At 44.0% G+C, this 23,063-nt stretch overlaps 1 protein-coding gene across 1 annotated transcript; it reads right to left on the bottom strand.

Annotated features, from left to right (window-relative positions):
* Positions 1-13,694: 13,694 nt before the first annotated feature.
* LOC147850651 (uncharacterized) lies at positions 13,695-17,000 on the bottom strand. Its single transcript, XM_087336791.1, has 5 exons — positions 16,794-17,000; positions 15,016-15,172; positions 14,785-14,835; positions 14,080-14,172; positions 13,695-13,981 (listed from the first exon to the last, which is right to left on the bottom strand). The coding sequence occupies exons 1-5, from the start codon at positions 16,871-16,873 to the stop codon at positions 13,910-13,912; spliced, it is 453 nt and encodes a 150-aa protein (XP_087192917.1). The 5' UTR covers positions 16,874-17,000; the 3' UTR covers positions 13,695-13,909.
* Positions 17,001-23,063: the final 6,063 nt, after the last annotated feature.

A 23,063-nucleotide genomic window follows, 5' to 3' on the forward strand; every position in this document is an offset into this window, starting at 1 on the left:
CGACAGATGGGGAAATAGACGAGGACTTTGTCGCCGACGTGGTATATATGGTTGGCGTGGCCTGCATCGTGTTCTCGTTTTTGGCGTTGCTGTGCTTGTTGCAAGTTGCTCATGATGGCTTTGCGGAGGAGGGGCTGGAGTTGTTGCAGGTGGGACCACCAGGACACTGCGTCAGAGTGGAGTCATGTGATTGGTTGTGGGACTGCCACTTCTGGGGGTAAGCACGGGTCCCTTCCGTAAAGGGCCCGAAATGGGCTAATGCGGGTGGAGGCTTGCACAGTTGTGTTGTAGGCATGCGTAACGAAGGGCAATATCCGGTCCTAGGTCGAGTGCAGCGGATCGATGTAGGCCGTGATTTGTTGTTTTAAGGTTCGATTGAGGCGCTCCGTCAATCTATTCGTCTATGGATGGTAGGGTGACATGAATAATTGTTGGATTCCTAATTGTGTAGAAACTAGGCGTAGGAACTCGCTGTTGAACTGGGGTCCTCGATCGGACAAGATTTGGAGTGGGCACCCATGGGGGAAGATGTTTTTCTCCAATAGTTTGGAGGCGATGGTCATAGCCTTGGCATCTGGGATAGCGGTCGTCTCAGCCCAACGTGTCAAGTACTCGGTTATGACGAGGATGAATTTGTTCCCTTCTTGTGACTCGGGAAAGGGGCCCATAATGTCCCATTCGACAATTTCAAATGGAGCTTGAACTTGTATTGGATGTAAGAGGCCTTGAGCCACTTGAGGTGATTTGATGGCTTGACATAAGTTGCATGCTTTGATGTAGGAGGCGACCTCGTGGCGTAGCCCCGGCCAATAGAATTTGCAACGGATTTTGTCTAACACCTTATGAAAACCCAAGTGGCCGGACAACGGGAGATCGTGGAAGAAACGAAGGTAAGACATGCGCAGTTGCTCAGGCACGTAGACCCGGGGTTCCTTGCCTACTTGGCAAAAAAGTAGGACATTATCCTGGATCATGAATTGCTTGGTGAGGGATGATGTGGGCTCGACTCGTAGGCGGTAGCAGATGTCTGGATTTTTTTGTCGTGTTGTTGCATGTTGGCTATTTGGGATGAGGATATGGGGAAATTGATTGTGTCAGAGGCGACCTGGTTCGCCTGAAAGGATATGTGGGATAATCCATCGGCGACGATGTTTTGGGGACCACGGCGATAGCGCAACGTGAATGTGTAATCCTGTAGCGCCAAAGCCCAACGGAGTAAGCGATCGGGTGGATGAGCCTTCTTTATGAGGGAGAGCAATGGTTGATGGTCAGTTTCGACTGATGTATTTGATCTGTGTAGGTATGGGTGGAAATGATGGAATGCCCAGACGATGGCGAGCAACTCTTTTTCGGTTGTCGAGTAATTTTGTTCACCTTTTGTAAGTGACCAACTTATGCAGGCAATCAGGCATAGTTGGTCGTTGTCATCGGATTGGAGCAGGACCGCACCAAGGCCGACATTGGAGGCATCCGTCTGCAGATGGAAAGGCTTCGTGAAATCAGGGTGGGCAAGGAGGTAAGAGGCTTGGAGTGTTCGCTTGAGCTGCAGGAAGCTGGATTCGCAGGCTTCGGTCCATAGGAAGGGTGTGTCTTTTTGCAGGAGCGCGCGTAGTGGAGCTGACAGGTCAGCTAGCCGTGGGATGAAGCGGAGAGAGAACGTGAGGAGGCCGAGGAAGCGTTGAAGCTGCTTGATTGTGGTGGGGCGTGGGAATTTTTGGACTGCTTCCGTCTTCTCTGGGTCCATTTGTACTTCGTCGAAGGAGATGACGTACTCGAGGAAGCGGAGGCGCGTACTACCCCATCGACACTTCTTCCATTGCAGCTGCAATCGATAACGTTGAACACAAGTGAGGACCTCCCGAAGGACTTGAAGGTGTTCCACCCAAGTGCTTGTATGTATCAGAATATCGTCTAGATAGACGATGACGACGTGGCAGGTATGAGATCATCGAAGATGGCGTTAGCCATTCGCTGGAATGTGCTCCCAACATCGGGTAGGCCGAAGGGCATTCATGTGAACTGAAAAATGCCTTTCCTAGTGCGGAATGCAGTTTTGTGGGCATCTTTAGGATTCATAGGGATCTGCCAATATCTCGAGGCCAGATCGAGGGAGGTGAAGTACTTTGATTTGCCGAGCTGGTCAAGGAGGTCCTCGATACGAGGGAGAGGATATCGGTCATGGGTGGTGACATGGTTTAGTTGTCGGAAGTCAACACAAAAACGATAAGAGCCATCCCCTTTCTTTACCATGTGTGGCTCCGAGATCCACTCACTCTTGGAAGGTGTGATAATCCCTTGTTGTAGCATATTTTTGACGACGTTGTCGATGCGCTCGTGGTCGAGAGGCGAGCGACGTCGAGGAGCTGCGTGGATGGGGCGGGAGTTGCCTGTAGGAATCATGTGGTGGATCAGAAAACGGACCGAGGGAGGTTTTGGAGGTGGTGTAGACAACGAGGGAAAGGTGGCTAGGAGCCATCGGATGTCGTGGATGCGCTCTGTTGGTGATACCAGGTACTGTGTGTTGCTGATGTGGGTGGTATCTCACGGAGTAGTGAAGAGCGCGATCGGAAGGTGATTGGGGAGGATGAGTTGTTGTAAGGAGAAATCGAGACAGGCTTGACTATGGAGGAACCAATCACAGCCCAGGGTGATTGGGAACAATTGGCGCGGGAGGACGTAGAAACGATGCTGGATCTGGGCGGAACTGATGGTGAGCATGCACATGACTTGCGTATGTGAGTGGTACACCCATTGTTGGTCGCCGAAGAAGATTTTAATGGGCGGTGTGTGGCTCGTGGGAAGTTGTAATTGGGTGACTAAATTTGCGCTGATGGAAGAGATGTTGCTGCCGGAGTCGAGGAGAACTTCTTGGGTCATGTGTTGGAGGCGGGTGATTGTGGTACAAACGGGCGAAGTTGATGACGTGGAGGCGTGGACATGTGGGGTTGGCTCGATCGTGGTATAAACGGGAGAAGTTGATGACATGGAGGTGTGGACGTGTTGGGGCGGCTCGATCGTGGGAGAAACGGGAGAAGTTGATGATGTGGAGGCGTGGACGTGCGGGGGCAGCTCTCCCTGCGGCACCCCACGCATTAGTTTTTTGGGAGCTCAGAGAGGGAGGCAACGTCGGCTAATTGGACGTTTTGCTTCTGTTGGTGATTTTGCCACTTTCTGCAGTGACGCTGAATGTGGCCATAGTTGTTGCAGTAGAAACATTTGGGGCGTCCCTGGCTATCTCGTTCGGGCAATGCACTCTTGGCACGTAATTGCGCGTTTTGGACGTCGATGTCCATGGGAGTGGCGCTTGGCATAGTGTTTGTATGATCGTGACTAAGATTACCTGGTGTGTGCATGTCGTGCGTGTCTTCAGCTTCGATGCGTTGGACGATGAGGATGGCTTCGTGTAGTGTCGTCGGGCCTTGATCACGTACACGGCGGCGGAGGTCATGTTGGATACGTGGCCAGAAGAAAAATAACTTCATGTCTTCCGACATGTTGGCGTCAGCCTGGCGTAGGATCTGCACAAACCGAACCACGAACTGGGTGATGTGTTCGTGTGGTTGTTGGGCAATTGACTCAAGTTGTTGTAGGGCAGTCTAGCAAGAGTCTTGATGAGCAAAATTCCGAATCATGGTTGCCCGTAACAGATCCCAGTCGTTGCGTGTCTCTTCGGGTTGTTGTATGAGCCATGTTGCTGCGATATTCTCGAGGAGTGTCTTCATTTCCATTGCCTTCCGTGGGTGTGGCCACTAGTGGTAACTGGCCACCATTTTGAAATGATCCAACCAAGAGAGGACATCTTCTGAGATGTGAAATGCTCTCAAGAATAGCTCCCTTTCCATTACGTTCTAAGTTACATTTTATAGACTACTCTTAGCGTGGAGAATGTTCTCCCGCTCCAATTAGCTCTTCTAATTATGGGGCTTGGTAGGGGCCTAATTTGGGTGTGGTCCATGTGACTGCCACAATATTGTTTGCAATATAGTTGTTCCCTGAATGTCTTTCACATTTACATACATGGATTTGTATGTGTGTGTAAGCTAATGTGAGCCATCCTCTTTCTTCTTTATTTTTTGATAGATTGGAAGATCTATAGTGGAAACTTGTTCCTTATTGCCTCATAATCTTCAAATATCCCAGGTATCTTAATTTGTTTTTTCTCTTTGGGAAACATGGATTGTGTATGTATGCTTCGCCTTCTTGTAAATGGAACCCATAGATTATGTTAGTCCAACATTCTCTACATTATTGTTACAATATATCCCACAACAAAAATACGAAAGGCAAAGGAAAGTAAATCAGCCTCTTTACAATGCCTAGTTTTAGGAAAAACTTGCCATCTTCCAATGAAGATGTGTCTCTAGAAGAGCCTATAAAGGACCATCAACACTTTGAATAATTACTTCATGAGATGAATAGAATTAGTAAGGCCAAACTAAAATTTCAAGAAGATTGGCTTACTAAATTTAAGTGGCTTCAAGAGGATTTGGAAACTAGTCTTTTATGGTGTAGTTATTGTAGGAGTGATCCTCACTGTAAGTCTTCATTTGGCAAAATAGGTGCCAAAAACTTTAAGACTTCTGCATTAGAAGAACATGCAAGAAGTGTGACCCATCAAGATGCCATTTTGTTACAAGAATGAGACAAGAATGGTCTTGAAAAATGTGCATAAAAAAAAAACTAGTGTGGATGTAACAATTGAAAAATTGTTTAAATGTGTATATTTTATAGCTAAAGAGGATTTGGCATTTAGAAAATTGGAAAGCCTCTTACAATTGTTAAGAGAATGTGGTTTGGAAGGCCTTCCACGAATGTATAACGATAATAAGGCTTGTGCAAGCTTTATCTTGCACATTAGCAAGGCCTTTGAAGTTGAGATCTATGATAGGTTGAGGAAAAGTCCTTGGTTTGGGCTTATGGTAGATGAAGGTACTGATGTAAGCGTAACCAAGAACTTGATCCTTTATGCTACATTTGTGGAAGGAAGGCAAGTAAGAACCTCTTATTTGGGGTTACTTGAAGTAGAGGATGGTACATCAAACACAATAACAGAAAGCATTTTAGCCTTGTTAAAAAAGTGGAAGTTAGATGTTAGCAAAATGATGGGATTTGGAAGTGATGGAGCATTTGTTATGGTAGGTATGTCTACAGGTGTTGCTACAAGATTGAAGTCATATAACCCATTTATGACTTCATTACATTGTTGTGCACATCGAACAAACTTGTGTGTGCAAGAGGCTTCAAAGAACATTGAAGTCAAAGAAACATGCAAGTAGTTAGATGCCCTTGTGAATCGGGTGGTTGCACATTTCTCGAGGAGCTCAATGCGCCAAGGTGAATTAAGTAAGATGCAAGATGCATTAGAATACACACATTTGCATATTCTTGGGATTGTGACGACATGATGGCTTAGTTGGCATGTTGCTATCATGAGGGTATGTGATGTGTATGAACCCTTGATGAAGACTTTACAATTGCAAAGTGATGCATAAAATGCATTCTTAAGTTTAAGAAACTTCAAAGTAGTGTATATGCTTCACTTCCTTGTAGATGTACTTAAGATCATGTCAACGTTAAGTATGGAATTCCAAAAGGAATATGTGGATGTGACATGCATTGGAGGTTTGGCTATGATAGCCATTGGGGAGATAGAAGAACAATTTCTACATCATGTTATGATAGATCTCAATGGTTTTGAGAAGGATAGCTATAATTATCCAATTATTCCAGAATATGGTAGAGAAAAAGGAATACTTTCAGTTTTAAGAGATGTTATTAAAGGTAATATGTATAAAAGCATCCTCATGGATAGAAGTATTGATGGTGAGGACTTAATTGAAGCCTCTTTTTATTGTCTCTATTAATGCCTTAGAAATTCAAAAAATGGTAGATGGGAAAGTGTTTTCTCCCATAATTGATAATGATAAATTGTATGATGAATATGCAATTTTTCAAAAGGCAAGGTACCACGCAATGGCTTGGAAGAGATTTCTTACATGTTTGGGGTATGATAAATTGTAATGATGTGTGGAAAGAAAAGTTACCCGAACTTCTAAAGCTTTCATTGATAGGGTTAATTCAATGTTCTTCTACAACAACATTTGAGAGAGGCTTTAGTCTCCTAAATCTAATAAAAAAAAACTTTAGAAATAGGCTAAAAAACAATGTGGTTGATGCATTGATACGAATCTCTCTTGAAGGACCTGAACTAGAATAACATGATTTTAGTGCCAACATTTTGTTGTGGCGAGAAAGCATGGCATATCATCATATTTTTATAGGAACTTCTTATGAGCATGATGATAACATCGAGGACTTCATAGAAGATATAGCTAAAAACTTTGTAAAATTGATCGATTTTGTTTTGGAACTTTCTATATATTAGATCTAATTTGATCTAATATGTTGTTAATGCTACTTTACAAAGGTTTGAAAAGTGAATTCTATTTATAAAATTAGAATTTTTTTTGGTAAATATATATCTTTAGTTTTTGGGATCCAAAATTTTGTGATTGATTTGATTTGGTATTGCGCTAGATTATTTTTTTTGTATGTGGCCAAAAGAAAATTTTAACATGTTCCAGTTGACATTGTCGTTGGTAGGAACGTGGTTGGCTAAAATTTAAAAATTACGGTTAGGTTCATGAGAAGCAAGAAAATTTCCGGTAGGGGCTACGGACTTTGCCCAACATTAGTCATGGGGAATAGGTAACTCATTAGTTATGTGTCATAGAATATGATTCTATGACACATAGTTAATGTGTAGAGAGTAGTGGTGTGACTCTTGACTTTTGAGTAATCATAGATTCTCAAAGGGTGTGTTCACACGTTGCACTAGGTTGAGCTTGATTCTCAACAAATACTATGAGGCCTTTTACTTTTTTATGGAATATAAATGTAAGATTAAGAGTTTAAATTATTTCATATGGTTTTTGTGGTTATCCTACACATATAGTAATTGAGGTATTCAGATCAAATCATTCTCTAGCCCACTCTATGTGGCATCATTACGCTCACTTTTACATTACAAAAATGTATCATAGTCATGGAGTCTATATATTTACCAAAAACAAGTGTAACACATCTAACTTCAAACCACTTCAAATCTTGCATCCAAAACTATAAAAAAATCTTGTGTCTTCTGAATTTTTTTGCTTGCTTCCAATGCAATTATAAATATGAAGTTCATTTATGTCTTTTGAAACTTACACATGTACTCTCACATCACCCTTTCTATGTCCTTGATCTCAATGTTATAAAAGCAAGACCATATATGAAGTTTGTATCTTTACTTGAACCTTCGTAAAAAGGCACTTCCAAAAATATTCAAAATCTTTCCGAGTGGACTTTGGGGTTCTACCATGTCATACTTCAACCCCCTCAAGAAACTCCAATGTCACCAAAGTGCTAAAGAAGTATATCTTGAGAATCCAACATTTTACTTCTTTATTTTGAGTGGCTAGTAGCACACTAGTAGTCTAGTTTCATCCAAGATTGAAACTTCAAGTCCATGGTATTCAAAGCTTTCTATTGCTTCAAGAATCTCATTGTACACAATGCATGGTTTTTCCTTATATTGAGCCTTCTCACATTTATATCGATGAGTGTAGTTTTCTCTCTTAGAGAAGGTGGCTATGTATTTTCGGACATTTACAAGTACAACCTTAGACATTGAGTTATTTACACTCAAATATAGTGCAGGAAAGGTTTTTCCAAGACAATCATAAGCTTCTATGCATCTTCTAAAGTATGTGCTACAAGCGTCACATCTTGTACATATGACAAAAGCATGATATAAAGAATCGGGTATGATTCTTGTGTAGCGGAAGAGATGTGTGTTATGTGTATGTGTGAGAGGAAAGAGAGAAGAGAAGAGAAATGCAAGATAGATTAGATAGAATGGGAACCCAATGAAGTACTAAAGAAGAAGATGTATATTCACAAGTAAAGTAAGAGATACAAAAATGTAGTATTACAAGGAGTCACAACCAACGTTTTATGAAGTAGGAGAAGGGTGCTTTATATAAGGTCACCCTCTCTCTTCATTAACTCACTACAACAACAACTCTCTCTTGGGGAATGTGAAGACTCATAGTCATGGGGAATATGTAACTCATTAGTTATGTGTCATAGAATATGATTCTATAACACATAGTTAATGTGTAAAGAGTAGTGGTGTGACTCTTGACCTTTGAGTAATCATAGATTCTCAAAAGGTGTGTTCACACGTTGCACTATGTTGAGCTTGATTCTCAACACACCCCAGCTCAATTCGGGTCGGTTCCTTTCGATTGATGTTTGCTTCGGCTGGTATCCGGTTCAGACGATCTTTGGTGTCCGTTTCGGCTTGTACCTGGTTCGGACGGTATCCAATTCTCGCTTGTACTCCCCCTCAAGCTTGGCAAGTGAAGGATCGTCAATCCAAGGTCTAACATGAATTGCCGAAGCTTGTCAGCTCCTAAGGCCGTGGTGAAGATGTCGACTGTCTGAAGATTCGTGTTGACGTGTAGAAGATCGACATCTCCGGCATGAACATGCTCTCGAATGAAGTGGTAGTGCACTTCGATATGCTTTGTGCGTGCGTGGAACGCTGGGTTCCGAGCCAGATATATATTGGTCATGTTGTCGTAGTAAATGGGAGTCGGATCCTTGATGGGAATGCCTGGAGATCCTTCAAAATCCTCTTGAGTCATACGACTTCACATGTAGCTATGACTACACCCCTGTATTCGGCCTCGGTACTCGAAAGTGCGACGGTAGGATGCTTCTTACTACTCCAAGATATTGTTCCGCTACCAAGTGAGAAGACAAATCCGGAGGTCAATTGTCGATCAGCTTTGTGGCCGGCCCAATCGACATTTGTGTACCCTTCAAGTCGAACTGGCGTGGCCGATGCGTAGTGAATGTCGTAATCCATTGTGCCGCTCGTGTATCGTAATACTCTCTTAGCGCAATTGAAATGGATATCTCGTGGAGTTTGCATGAATTGGCTAAGGAGGCCGACCGGATAGTTGAGGTCGGGTTGAGTGATCGTGATATAGATGAGCCTCCCAATCAGTTGACAATATTGAGTCGTCTCGCACTCGTTTATGCCGGAATCACCATCTATTTTGAGGTTTCGATCGAGAGGGGTTGCCAAAGATTTGCACTCAACCATTCCAAATATAACAAGTTGAGGATGTAGTGTCGTTGAGAGATCATAATGCCGGTTGGAATCCGAATTACTTCGATTCCAAGGAAGTAATGGAGCTCCTTCATGTCTGTCATCTCGAATTTGCTAGAGAGGAGGAACTTGACCTTGTTGATGTCGACTAAATGCTCACCTCCAATAACCAGATCATCCACGTATAAAAGGATGACAATCGAACTTCCCGAATTGCTTCTTGTGTAGAGGGAGTTGTCGGATTTCGACATTTGAAAGCCAATTCGATAAAGATATTGTGTTATCTTCGAGTGCTAAGCACGCGGTGCTTGCTTAGAGAGGCTTCTTGAGTCGATAGAAGGCTTTTGGATGAATGTTGGATTTGAAACCTAGTGGTTGCACCATGTACACCTCCTCTTCTAATTCGCCTTGAAGGAAGACTTTCTTTACGTCCATTTGATGGAGGTGCCACCCTTTCGCCATTGCAAGTGTAATTACGGTCCGCACAATTGTCATCATTGCCACCGGGGCAAAGGTCTCTTTATAGTCGATTCCATGTGTTTCTGCGTATCCTTTCGCTACGAGTCTAGCTTTGTAGCGTTTACAGAGTCGTCGGCGTTATACTTCATCTTGTAGATCCATCTACAGCCGATCACCTTCTTGTGCGGTGAGTGGGGGAAATCCCAAGTCTTGTTTTTGGAGAGTGCTTGCATCTCCTCATTCATCGCTTCAACACATCTGGGGTCCTTCGCGGATTGGGAAAATGTTTCCGACCCCGTACTGTTGCTACCTTCATCATAAAGGCGTAATGGTATGCCTTATACTCATCGTAGCCGAATTGGCTTACTAGGTTCTTTTCTCGGGTGGATCGACATAGCTTCTCATTTGCAGAGACTAATGCTTTCTTCGCTCCATGTGTTCCAGTCGATATCCATCTTCTATCTCTTGTTCGACGGATTCCGGGTTGACCGGAAATTGTTCGGGAGGATTTGGCTTGGGTTCGTACCATGATGTTGATTCGTCAAAGACTACATTTCGGCTTACACGAACCTTCTGAGTAGAGGGGTTATAGCACTTGTACCCCTTTTGCTCCAGTGAGTATCCCATGAGGATACACTTCTCCAACTTCGGGTCGAGCTTTTGTTGCTTCTCGTCGGGGATGTGCATGTATGCAATGGAGCCGAATATCCGAACATGTGATAGGTCCAACTTCTTTCTGGAAAACGTCTCATGCGGGGTAACCTCATGCATGTCGGATGTTGTACACCGAATCATTAGGTAGACGACTATGTTCGTGGCTTCTGCCCAGTACAACTTCGGTAGGTGCTTTTCATTCATCATGGTCCATGCTACTTCGAGGATTTGCCGATTCTTTCGTTTGGCTACTCCGATCTATTGTGGTGTATGTCGACACTAAAACTCTCCTCGAATTCCTTCTTTCTAGAGAAATGGTGAAAATTAGTCAGTCTAAGTACTCTTTTCCTCCATCCGACCAAAGACATTGTACATGTCGGCCTATTTCCTTTTTGACTCCACTCTTGAATTTTTGGAAGTGTCCAAACATTTCGCTCTTTTGCCGCATGGGTTAGATCTACCTAGAGAAGTCGTCAATGAAGGCCACGTAGTATCGGTCCGTTGAATGTCATTGTTTGAGCCGCCCCCCATACATCGGAATGAATTACATCGAGTACGCCTTTGCACACGTTCCTCCCCTTCGGAAATGGGTGCCGATGTTGCTTGCCGAATTGGCAAGCGGCACACACGTCATCAATCTCCTTCTCTTTGAATTTCGGGACCCCGATAACGACTCCTTTCGATTGCATCGCCTTAAGCTTTTGAAAGTTGATATGGCCAATCTGCTTGTGCCATAATTCTATGTCAGAGTCGGCTTTCATGCCTTTTGCGAACATGGCTGATTTCATCTTGTGCGAGTCGAGAATTAACATTCGGCCCTCTCTTCGTCCACGAGCGATGAGTCGGCCCTCTTTTTCGATGAAGCAATTGTCTTGATTAAATCGTACTTGCATCCCTTGCTCAACAATTGGGCCGACGGAGACCAAATTCTTTATAATGGTTGGTACATGCAAGACATTCTTAATAAAAGTTTGGTTACCTTCTTTGTCAAATGAGACATTGCCAATGTGTCAAATTGGATGCGTAGTGTCATCTCCAGTTTTGACATAGCTGGGTCGGTTTTGCTCTTGAAGTTCTCAGAATCATTCTTGATGAGACGGCATATGGTTTGAGACACCGAAGTTGACGAACCATACGACTTTCGGACTAGATGTGTGATTTGAAGTAGAAGCCAACATAGAATTTGCTCTATGTCTCATCACAAACATTCCGCCACGATCGGAGTTGGTGGCGTAATTGTTGAGTTGTCGGCTAGTGGAAGTTGACTCGCGCATCTTCTTACGACACTCTTCTTCGTGGTGGTCGATTTTGCCGCAATATCCGCATTTGATTGAGTTTTGTCGGCTCATATCGGAGTGGAAGCTCCCCCTTCTCCCTAGGTTCCTCGATGGTTTCCGTCTTCTTGCCGAAATTGTGAGTTGTTTTCGTAAGTCGGGCCTCGTCCGCCTCGCCCTTGGCCGAATTGGCCTCTTGCTCAGCCGCATCGTCCTCTTCCTCCGTTCGAATGCGTGTTGACCATGTGGCCTTCCGAGGCATTGCTCCTTGTTCGAACATGGTTTTCTTCAACCAACAACATGGATTGAAGAACGAAGAAAGAGGGAGGATTCTCCCATTATAGTACGACGGTCCTCATCGCGCCAAACCATGGTGCAAGGCTGCTGAGGCATATTTGCACCATTTCATCATCCTCCACGTTGACGCTTATAGAGCTGAGTGCATCACAAAGCTCCTTGATCTCCAAAGTGTAGCTTGTGATGGACATATCCCTTTGTTGGATATTATTCAACTCTTGGCGGAGTTGACGCTTTCTCGCGGTTGTGTTGGCAGCGAAAATCTTTCGTAGATTCTCCCACAATTCCTTCGGTATCTCGGCTTCTCGAATGTAGCCGAGCATGTGGTTGTGAACAACTCACTCCATTTGTCGTCGGGCAATACATTACTCGACTCACCGCTTGCTCCCATGTTGAGTAGTTGGCATCCTTCGGGTCGGGTCGATTTTCTTGTGCTCCTTTGATGTAGCTCCAATAGCCTTCGCCGACAAGGTATTGGTGCATCTTGTACTCCCAAGATGCAAAGTTGTTTCAATCCAACTTCTTGCCAGGGAGAGCGCTCCCCATTTGAGCATTCATTGTCAATGAAGCTTTCATTATTCTTTTCCATCGCTCTCAAACACGAGCTATGTAGTCGTATTACGATAGCGATGAACTGGTTCTTTTCGAACGTCGGCGTAGAACATAACACACACGGATGAGCTAGATCGAGCTACCGACCTCACTCTGATACCATTTAAAGAATCGGGTATGATTCTTGTGTAGCGGAAGAGATATGTGTTATGTGTATGTGTGAGAGGAAAGAGAGAAAAGAAGAGAAACACAAGATAGATTAGATAGAATGGGAACACAATGAAGTACTCAAGAAGAAGATGTATATTCACAAGTAAAGTAAGAGATACAAAAATGTAGTATTACAAGGAGTCACAACCAACGTTTTATAAAGTAGGAAAAGGGTGCTTTATATAAGGTCACCCTCTCTCTTCATTAACTCACTACAACAACTACTCTCTCTTGGGGAATGTGAAGACTTATAGTAATGGGGAATATGTAACTCATTAGTTATGTGTCATATGATTCTATGACACATAATTAATGTGTAGAGAGTAGTGGTGTGATTCTTGACCTTTGAGAGAAGTTTTACAAGCATTATGGAGCATGTGGACATCCATGTACCTATTTTAGCCTTTGTATGTATCCCTCCTAGTGATTCTTGTTAATATTATGGACTTTATGGAAACAAACTCCCATGGTATGATCCAAATCTTTCAGTAATAAAGTTGGTACAGATCTTGTTAGAATTATTAAAGTTTGTTGGAACTTGGCATAGGTCCGTTTGGGATTATTAATGTTCAACACCAATGCTCTCTATAGTGAGCCACTTGCATAATCTTTGGCCATGATAGTGTGCAACTTGTGGGCAATATGTTTAATGTAATGAGCTATGTATACTTGAGTATTTGGAGTGAGTCAAATGAAGCATTAGATCAACAAGATATCTCTGTGGAGCCTAGAGCGTGGTTAATTCGAGTTCTCTCAGCATGGCTTGTTGGCTGTCAAATAGGAGAGACTAACACTTGTAAATATAGCTAGACACATCTCTAATCATAATTCTAAGAACCTAGAGAATGGTCCAAATCCCTCAATTATTAGACAATGCAAACTCGTTCTCAGATCTCATAGTAAATTGTGCATCAGTGAATGCCGTGGTTTTGAAACATTGGCGTTGCTATGGCATAACTCACAGGTCATATCCTGTGCTTGAGAGAAAACCCTAAACTGACTTGTATGTATCTTCAACTGATGTAATGAGGTGATGTGATGATATGGAGGTGGTCTTGATAGAAAGGCCATTTTAGTGGACGAGATCAAAATTGGAGAACATATATTGAGAGAATATACATTCTGTAACATTGTAGAGTACATCAAATTTGAAATATATGTACACTTCTGGGGAAATGAACATTTGATATATTAACATATGTTCATCAGAATAGGAAAACCATCTTTCCATTATTTTTTATTTATTTATTACAATGGGGTATACATAATGAATCGCTCAGGTGAAGAAGCAATATTTTCCTTACACAGCCCCACTTGAAATAAAATGCAGTAGTAATGACACTAGACAACCAAGAAACCCACCAGCGGTCACCTTTTGAAATAAGAACAATCATCACATGTCTCAGAATATTCAAGAGTACTTGGCAATCTGTTATCATAAAGATGTTGAAGTTTATATAACTTGTTTACCTGCAAGGGAGTATGGCCGAGGAGCTCCCGTAGGGGCGTTGAGTCTGATAGCGGATGATCCGGAGGTAAGTCTATGACTATTTGATTTAGAACCTGTAGAAAGATGTATTGATCCAACAAGTAAGGGATATACACATTTGTTCATTGATACAAAAAACATGTTATAAGCAAGAAAACTCTAGGTCTATGACTATGTTGACTTAGAATTACTATGGTATAATACATTAAGAACCTCAACATTAGGAAAAAGAAAGGATATGGCTATCTGTTGTTGTGTCAATGTATGTTCATCTGTACATATACTCGTAGCAACTGTTACAAAAAACAAAGCTGAAAACACTTGTTTCAAACACTAGGGATGAGATATTTTGTCATCGCCAATATCATGTACATTCATGAGCAACTTGCATGATTTAGTGATAATGCATAGTTTTCATCAATGTTAAAGTGATATAAGGGCCTCAAAATCCCATACAAATTGGCTGCTGAAATCCAAAGGATGATTAAAGGCACTAGATCTATCAAGTCAAAGAGCCTGAATCCACCAGAAGGATCTGAATTTTCATGAAGAGTTAAAAATGTCATCGACACAATTGGATGTCTCCAACTCTCAAAGAGAACTTGAAATTTGAAAACATTATTAGCATGCTTGCAACAACATACCCACACATTCAAAGAAGTAAGCATATTCTAAAAGAGTTCTACCTCTGCCTGTTGACCTGCTTGAAATCTCACCCCTGACGCATCATACATCACCTGCATGTGTCAAGTTTCAGTCCATCAAAAAACTTTTTCGTTTTTGTTTCCATCTTCACAAATTTCTGTAAGTAGCGTTATTTCTCTTAGTGGGGAAAATTCTGTAAGCATTTCATCTTCTCTTAGCGTGTCATACTTCCTAACCATTAAAACAAACAAACACATCACAAGAATGATTACCACAATTGCCAACACCATTGCAATGGCAAAGAGAGAGCTCTCCGGACCCTCTTTCAAGCAAATTGAAGCTGCAAGTCCCATAACCGTCGCCGCGTGGGATGATGGCATACCACCAGAACCCATGAGTCTCTTTACATCCCAATGTTTCTCTTTATACCTGAATATTGTAACTTTTAAGCCTTGGTAAATGCATTTTAATTGGGATTAATAAAACTAGGTTTGCCATTCGTAGCAACAACCTCACAAGTATAAGGGTTCAATATTGCTAAAATGGAAGGAAGGCGGTTCAACAGATTAAGGAAAGAATAAATGTGGCCAATGCCATATCTACCAAAAACATAAGATCGTGCATCATAAATATGAATAGTAAAAGATGAATTACACATCGTCATAAATATGAGTCCTAAAGAAAGCAATAACTCCATATTCAAAACAGTATCATGAAACATGAGTTATAGAGATTCCCATCCAAGCCCTCATGAGCCATAAGCATTGTATATATGAAGGTGGGTTTCAACCCATGTCCAAACACTATCATAATTGATGAGGACGAGATTCACATCCTTGTCTTTATGAGCCTTGAGCCTTGTATTATTAAAGTTTGCTGAATTGTTTGTTTCATTGAGGCTTTACTGTCCTCTGGAAGTTCCACAGACTGGTTTTATTACCCCCATAATCGCATGATTGTGAATGCACAGCTAATGCCTGCTGTGGGTTCGCTGCCATTGCGAACCTGACAGCAGTCAATCCAACCCAACCCTCATGACTGTTACATTCTACGCTGGCAAAAACTGGGCACAAGGCGGAGAGTCTTGATCCACATCCCATCCAAACAGAGCTCATCACGGCATCATTAATTCTCACTTGCTGTCACTGCCATCTTAACCTCTTCAACCAAACTCAGCTCATGAAAATTCTTGATCTACACAAAAGAATTTGGGCAAGGTGAACCAGAAATAGGTAGAGTCATCTCAAAAGAGGAATTCTTTGTCATATTTTCCTGATATGGATACAAGTTAATGGTAAGTAGATTGCTTGAGGCTTTATTTCCGTAACTAAATGAAGAGAAAAAAACACCACATATTTCAATGTGGTTCTTAATACAACCAACCAACACCTTGTTGACCTCAAGGAGTCTTGCATTGGCTAGCCAAAAGAACAGAAATGCATGTGTGCATGGATACTTCCAACATCTGAAAGCAAATTGCCTGACATGATCTACATGTGTTTGTGACAAAGATAGATAATGTGGGGGCTGGATGTCTCAAGTGGTTCCATCAAATTTGTAAAATACAAGCCACGAGTCCCTCGGCATCCACTTGGATGAGGTTCCCACGCCAGATAAAGAGAATCCCATTTGACATTGAACAAACTCAGGTACAAAAAGCCAATGCCAAGGCTCTACAACCACATCATAATATATAAGTAACAACCCAAAGAACATGTGTTTCTATCACTACTTGCATAAGAGACAGTAAAAGTTCCCAGAAACACGTATGTTTCTCTATGCTTCACCCTATCTCTTACTTTTCCAAACATTGTTTTCCTGTTTCTTTTTTACTCTTCTTCTTTTTCCCAGAGTTAGGATGATCTGGTTCTAATGGGAAATACAAACCAAAATATTTGACCAATTTACATATTAACAACCATATACTCAAACACATGCAATGCGATGATATCAATTTATGCTCTGTTTCATTTCAGAAAGAACAGAAGATACAGAAATAAATCCCTAGAAAAAAACATAGACGGAAGAAAAGGAGAGCCCTTAGATTTACCAGTTCGTGACGATCTTGAGAGACTGAGCGATGGCGCAGGCCAGGAAAGCGGTGAGAAGGGGAGTATTGAATAAATCCATTGGTAGAGATTCAGGTGAATCTGTGTCTTTTCAGGGTTCACAAGGGTAATGGGAGTGGCCGCGATGGACTTCTCTGAACTGATGTGTCGCCATTGACATGGCGTCAACGCACAGGAAAAACAGAAAAGAGGAGAGGAGGAGGGAGAAGAAGAAATTGGTAATTACTAACATACCCCTCCCCTCCCTCATGTTTCACAAAATCTCCGGAAATACCCCTCCCCCCCCCCCCCCCACCAACAACAACACACAAACCCCAATCCAAGATTTTAACTAGAATAATAATCCCACGCATTCCTTTCGTCACCATCATCTTGTTCAATGCTTCCCCAAAAATGTTTCTATGTACCGAAGTTCCATGGGCTTGTAGCATGTGCTTAGAGTCTGGTAGGAATGCCATGCATGTAGAAAGCCAAGAGAAATTATATATTGCACCATGAATCATTCCTTTGTCGCGAAGTTACATGCGTGCGTGTGTGTGAAATCCGAGTGGAACCATCGCGGACTTGAATTAGATAGGATGGGTTACTCAAAGGCTTGTTAGAGTCGAAAGCTCCTACAAGTCGTATGATCGCTAGACTTGAAGGTTCATCAGAACCAAAAGATCACTAGACTCAATGACTCGTCAAAGTCGAATGGTCACTAGACTTGAAGGCTGGTCAGAGTGAAAGGTCACTAGACTCGAAGGTGCATCAAATTCGAAGGCTCACTAGACTCGAAATCTCCTACGAGTCAAAAGGTTGTTAGACCTCAGAGTAGAAAACTCCTCAAAGTTGAAAGCACATAGGCGACTGAGGGAGTCGTAGGTTGAACAACAATTAACGTGCGGGATTAAGAATGAAATACGCAATTATCCCAAAGAACACTCGTGCCGACACACACCCCAACAAAATGGAGTAGCCGAAAGGAAGAATCAGCAAATACTTGAGGTAGCACGCCCCATGATGCCTGAGAAGCACATGTTGAATTTCTATTGGGCCGAAGCGGCATCCACGGCCGTCTATCTCATGAACCGGTGCACCACCAATGGAGTCCATGAGCTAAATCCATACGAGCTCCTCGTCGGAAGGAAGCCGATCCTGTCGCACCTCAAGGTGTTCGGAGGCATTGCGAATGTACGCATCCCGAACAAACAACGACAGAAGCCCGACGCGAAGTCAGAGGAATGTATCCTCATAGGATACTCGTTTGAGAAGAAGGCATACAAGTGCTACAACCCTTCTACCCGAGCGGTTCGGGTAAGTTGAGACGTACTCTTCGACGAGTCCGCATCCTGGTACGCACCAGAGACAACTTTGACTCCGACTCCGCCGAACAAGATGTAGAAGATGGAGATCACTTCGAACACAGGTTCGAAGAAAGTTCGATTACAGCAAAGACTAGTGGGCCACAAGAGCCCCCACGCGACCCAAGCACGTCGCAGCCAAGTACAAACTTGGACAAAGGCAAAGGTAAGATGCCCGAATACGAAATCAATCACCCCGACGATAGTGATTCGGATGTGTCGCCTCCCTCACTAGACAGTGAGTTCGGTGTACCCGTCATGCGGACACCCGGAGTAAAGAAGGCGCTCACATCGGCGAGCGAAAAACTTCGACGGTCTTCTAGAGAGAAGAATCCTGTCATTCAGCTCGGCTACAACGAGTATATGGCCCATCATTACGCCTTTGCGATGAAGGTAGCGGCCGAACAAGAGCCCGAGAGCTATACATAAGTGGCTTGTAACCCACGATGGGTGAAAGCAGTCAGCCAATTTCGCACGACAAGCCTTCATCACAGGCTTGAGGGGGAGGAACCGAAATTGCCACAAAAACGTCGACGCCGAAAGAAACAATATCGTCCATCCAAAGTCGAAGCCGATTCAACCGAATCGAAGATCCGAACGTCGAAAGCCAAAGCGGACATCGGATGCCTCGTACTTGAGCTTGAGGGTGTTGGGGAACAAGGCCGTCAATGCGGAAGTGCAAGCAACATTCGTGACGAAGAAGAACCTGTGTATGCGTATGAGTAAGATATACACACAGAGAGATAGAGACAGAGGGATAGGCACAAAGAAGACATTTTATTCCAATAGCAACAACAACAACGACAACAACAACAACAACAACAACCTTTTCTAAAGGTTACAAAGTCACTTTATATAGTGATTGTCCTAGGGCAACTGCCCTTTATGCTATTTACAGAAATAGCCCAAACTTGGGCTATCCAAAGGGACAGTGTGAATACGGCCATTATACTCTCGTATTCGAGACTCCCCCGTAATGGGCGTATACATGGGTTATCTAAAAAATTACAAGTATATACAAGGTTTATCAGACAAATCGGTTTTGTTAGAGTCGGCAAGATCCGAAGACAGAAGACCGAACCGGTCGGGTCGGAAGAGCTGAAGTCGATCCTCAAAGAACCGATGCCGGTGGTCTAAAACCATCCTGTGTTGTGTGTCTGACTTTAACCAGACCAATTTTTCGTTACGCCCATCTGGTGCCGAAGGGACCGGAAACGATCCGCCGAAAGACACTTGGTCATTCCATATGCGACATTTTCGGTTGTGGATATCTTCTCTAGACCGATTTTCCCTGAAATGACGCAGTCCCGAACGAAGTGATATCGAACGTCGATATGCTTGGAGGCGTTGTGGTGAACCGGATTCTTTGATAGACCAACAGCACCCTGACTGTCGCTATAGACAACTGGAGCCGAGTTGAAGTCGACCTGTCGAAACGTGTGCGCCAGCCGACCGAACCATAAAGCTTATTTTGCCGCATCGGACGTAGCTACATATTCCGCTTCGGTCGTTGAGGTGGTTGTGCACTCCTGAAGTTTCGACTTCCACGAGATTGCTCCATTGCCGAATTTGAAACATTAACCGGTTGTTGATTTCCGACTGTCCACACAGCCGGCGAAGTCCGAGTCGGTGTAGCCAACTACGCCTAAGGTTGAGTTCGGGCCGAAAAGAATGTCGTGGTCTTTTGTTCCAGCTAGATATCTGAACACATGCTTGACTGCGTTCCAGTGTGATCGGCCGGGGTTGTGCATGAATCTGCTGACGACTCCTACAGCGTGAGAAATATCAAGCCGTGTCGCGACCATTGCGTACATAAGGGAGCCGATTGTCGGTGCATACGGTACCGACTTCATATCTTCCCCCTCCGGACCGGATGTCGGGCAATCTCGCTAAGACAGCCGAAGGTTAATGGGGAGTGGGGTCGAAGCAGACTTGGCCGAGTGCATGTTGAAGCGTTCCAAGACACATCTGATGTAGTCGGTTTGAGACAAGAAAAGTTGTCGTGTATCGCGATGCCGACTAATCTTCATACCAAGTATGTGTCTTGCCAGACCGAGGTCCTTCATGGCAAACTTCAACCGCAGTTTCCGAACAAGTTCGATGAGCTCTCCGGCATGCCGACCGGAGAGTAGCATGTCGTCCACGTAGATGATGAGAAAGACAGGAGACCTGTCTTGAGTTGTTTTGGTGAAGAGACAATGGTCCTCATCGCTCTTTGAGAAGTTGACAGATTGGATGAAGTCGTCGAACTTCTTGTACCACTATCGGGGTGCCTGTTTCTGAGTCGGCAGACTAGATGTTCCTGGTCGGATGCCATGTCAAATCCTTTCAGTTGCTCCATATAGATTTCCTCCTGTAGGTCACTGTGGAGGAATGTCATTTTTACATCTAGCTGAATCAACTCCAAGTTGTCGGCGGCCACAACGTTGAGCATGAAACGAAGGGTTGTCATTTTCACCACTAGTGAAAAGATTTCGTCGAAGTCGACGCCATATTCTTGTCGAAATCCCTTCGCAACTAATCTGGCCTTGTACTTTGGGTTTGTCGAGTCGAACGTCTCTTTTAGTCGATAGACCCACTTGCACGGAAGAGCACGTTGATTCTTTGGTAATTCGACCAAGTCCCAAGTCTTGTTTGCACGAATGGAGTGCATTTCTGACTCCATCGCCAGATGCCATGTGGCTGAATCGACAGATGTCGATGCTTCTTCGTAAGACGTCGATTCGTCGGCATCGGTAAAGAAAATTCCGGGAGAGTACCTCTACAAAGGTTGCGACAGTCTCTCGGATCTGTGAGGTATGACTGGACTAGTCGCACCGGGTGTTGATGTCAGATGGTCGGGAGCCGAGCCATTTGGCTATGCTGAATCGGTGGATTTGGTGCGAGAGTTGTCGGTTACTCGTGAAACCAATATCGTGTTGTGGGTTGGGCCATCATGAAGGGTTGGCACTTTGGAAAATATTACCCTTCGGACTTCAATAGGCCTTTCGGCCGTTTTGTGCATAGCCGACTCATTGAACACAACGTCTGAACTTCGGACGATTTGTCTGTGCTCGGGGTCCCAGAGTCGGTATCTGAGCTCGCCGTCAGGTCCATACCCAAGGAAAACGCATTTCCTTGATCTTGGTTCGAGTTTCCGGTGATCGTCTTTCGGTATGAGGGCGTATGCCTCGCAATCGAAGATCCTCAACTTGTCATAATTCGGCTTACTCCCGGTCCATATTTCTTGAGGTATTTGAAGTCCTAGAGGTCTACTTGGCGACATATTGATTATGTGTACTGCCGTAAATAGAGCCTCCGCCCAAAAGCCATCCGGCAGTCTGGAGTGTTGGAGCATGGATACTACGCGTTCTTGAATCGTCTGATTCATGCGTTCTGCAATTCCGTTCTGCTCCGGACTATAAGGTGCCATATATTCACGTCGAATGCTGCGTTCCAGGCAAAATTTGACGAAATCTTCAGACTTGAATTCTCCTCCGTTGTCGATTCAGAGACATTTCAGTTTCCGACCGGTCTGATTTTTGACCATTGCAAGCCATTCGGAGAAGATCGAGAACACCTGATCTTTGGTTCTGATGGGATAAGCCCACACCTTCCGAGTGGAGTCATCAATAAAATTGACGAAGTACGAAGCACCGCCGAGAGACTGATGTGGCATCGGGCCACAGATGTCTGAGTGGACCAAATCGAGGGGACTCGATTCTCTTGGTGCTGATGTCGGGTGTGATGTGGCTACCTGTTTGCCGTACTGGCAATGCTCGCAGAATTGGTGATCCGAGAAGGAGAGTTTGGGGATGTAACCAGCTCTGGATAGGTGCGTTATGCCGGCCTTGCTAAGGTGTCCAAGTCGTCCGTGCCATAACGATGACATGGGGATATCAACCAAAAATAAGTCACCCTCTTTGAGTGTGACATATAAAGGATACAAGGAATGTACCTTTGGTCCTCGAGCAAGTAGGAGGTTCCCTTTGTGGAGTGTCCACCCTCCTGATGAGAATCCGGCACAGATGCCGGCTTCGTCAAGCTGTCCGACTGAGATCAAGGGTCTTGAGAGCTCAGGAACATGTCGAACGTTGTGTAGTTCGAGTGTAGAGCTGCACGGAAGATTGAGCTCTATGGTGCCGATTCCGATTATAGCACAATGTTGCGAGTTTCCGACTCGAACTGAGTCGGAGAGTTGGTCCGAGTATTGCCGAAACTGAGATCGGTGAGGTGTCACATGATACAATGCGCCTGAGTCCAGGAGCCATGTGCTCAATTCCTCAGTCGTAGGTAGAACTTCTGATTCGACTGGGTTCTCTATGGACAATATGTTCGGGTCGGTCGTCAAAATTTCGACTGAAGAGCCGACGTAGTTGACCTCCTCATGTCGGCTACTCTTCTGATCCGCTCTCTGAGCTTTGTCGGTTTTTGCTTTGAGTGCCCGGCAGTCGACTTTGATGTGTCCCGGTTTCTTGCAGTAGTTGCAGATTCGGTTGTCCCGGGACTTGCTCCGGCTTCGTTGATTGTTTGGCGGTCGGGAAGAACTTCTTCCCCGGTTGTTCGATCGGTCGGTCGAACCTTGTACTATGTAAGCTTCATCTGCCGAGTCTTTGGCGAAAGACTTTCTCCGAGTTGCTTCAGTCAGGATTGCACTCGTGACTTCGGAGTACTTAACGGTAGCTGTTGAAGCATTGCACACGGTTGTAACGAAAGTTTCCCATGAAGAGGGGAGACTACTCATGAGTATCATTGCTCTGAGTTCATCCTCAATTGTCGTCCCCTCAAACGAGATTTGGGAGCTTATGCTTTCGTACTCGTTGAGGTGTGCATGAACGAATCGGATTCTTTCATCCGCAAGTTGTAGAGGCGCTGGATCAAATACATCTTCATTGTGGCGACCTTTTCATAAGTTTCCGACAGTGTTTT

Source organism: Azolla caroliniana, unplaced genomic scaffold (assembly GCF_043228905.1).
Source record: "Azolla caroliniana isolate FFs.n. ecotype wild unplaced genomic scaffold, voAzoCaro1.0.p SCAF_21, whole genome shotgun sequence".
Classification (NCBI taxonomy): Eukaryota; Viridiplantae; Streptophyta; class Polypodiopsida; order Salviniales; family Salviniaceae; genus Azolla; species Azolla caroliniana.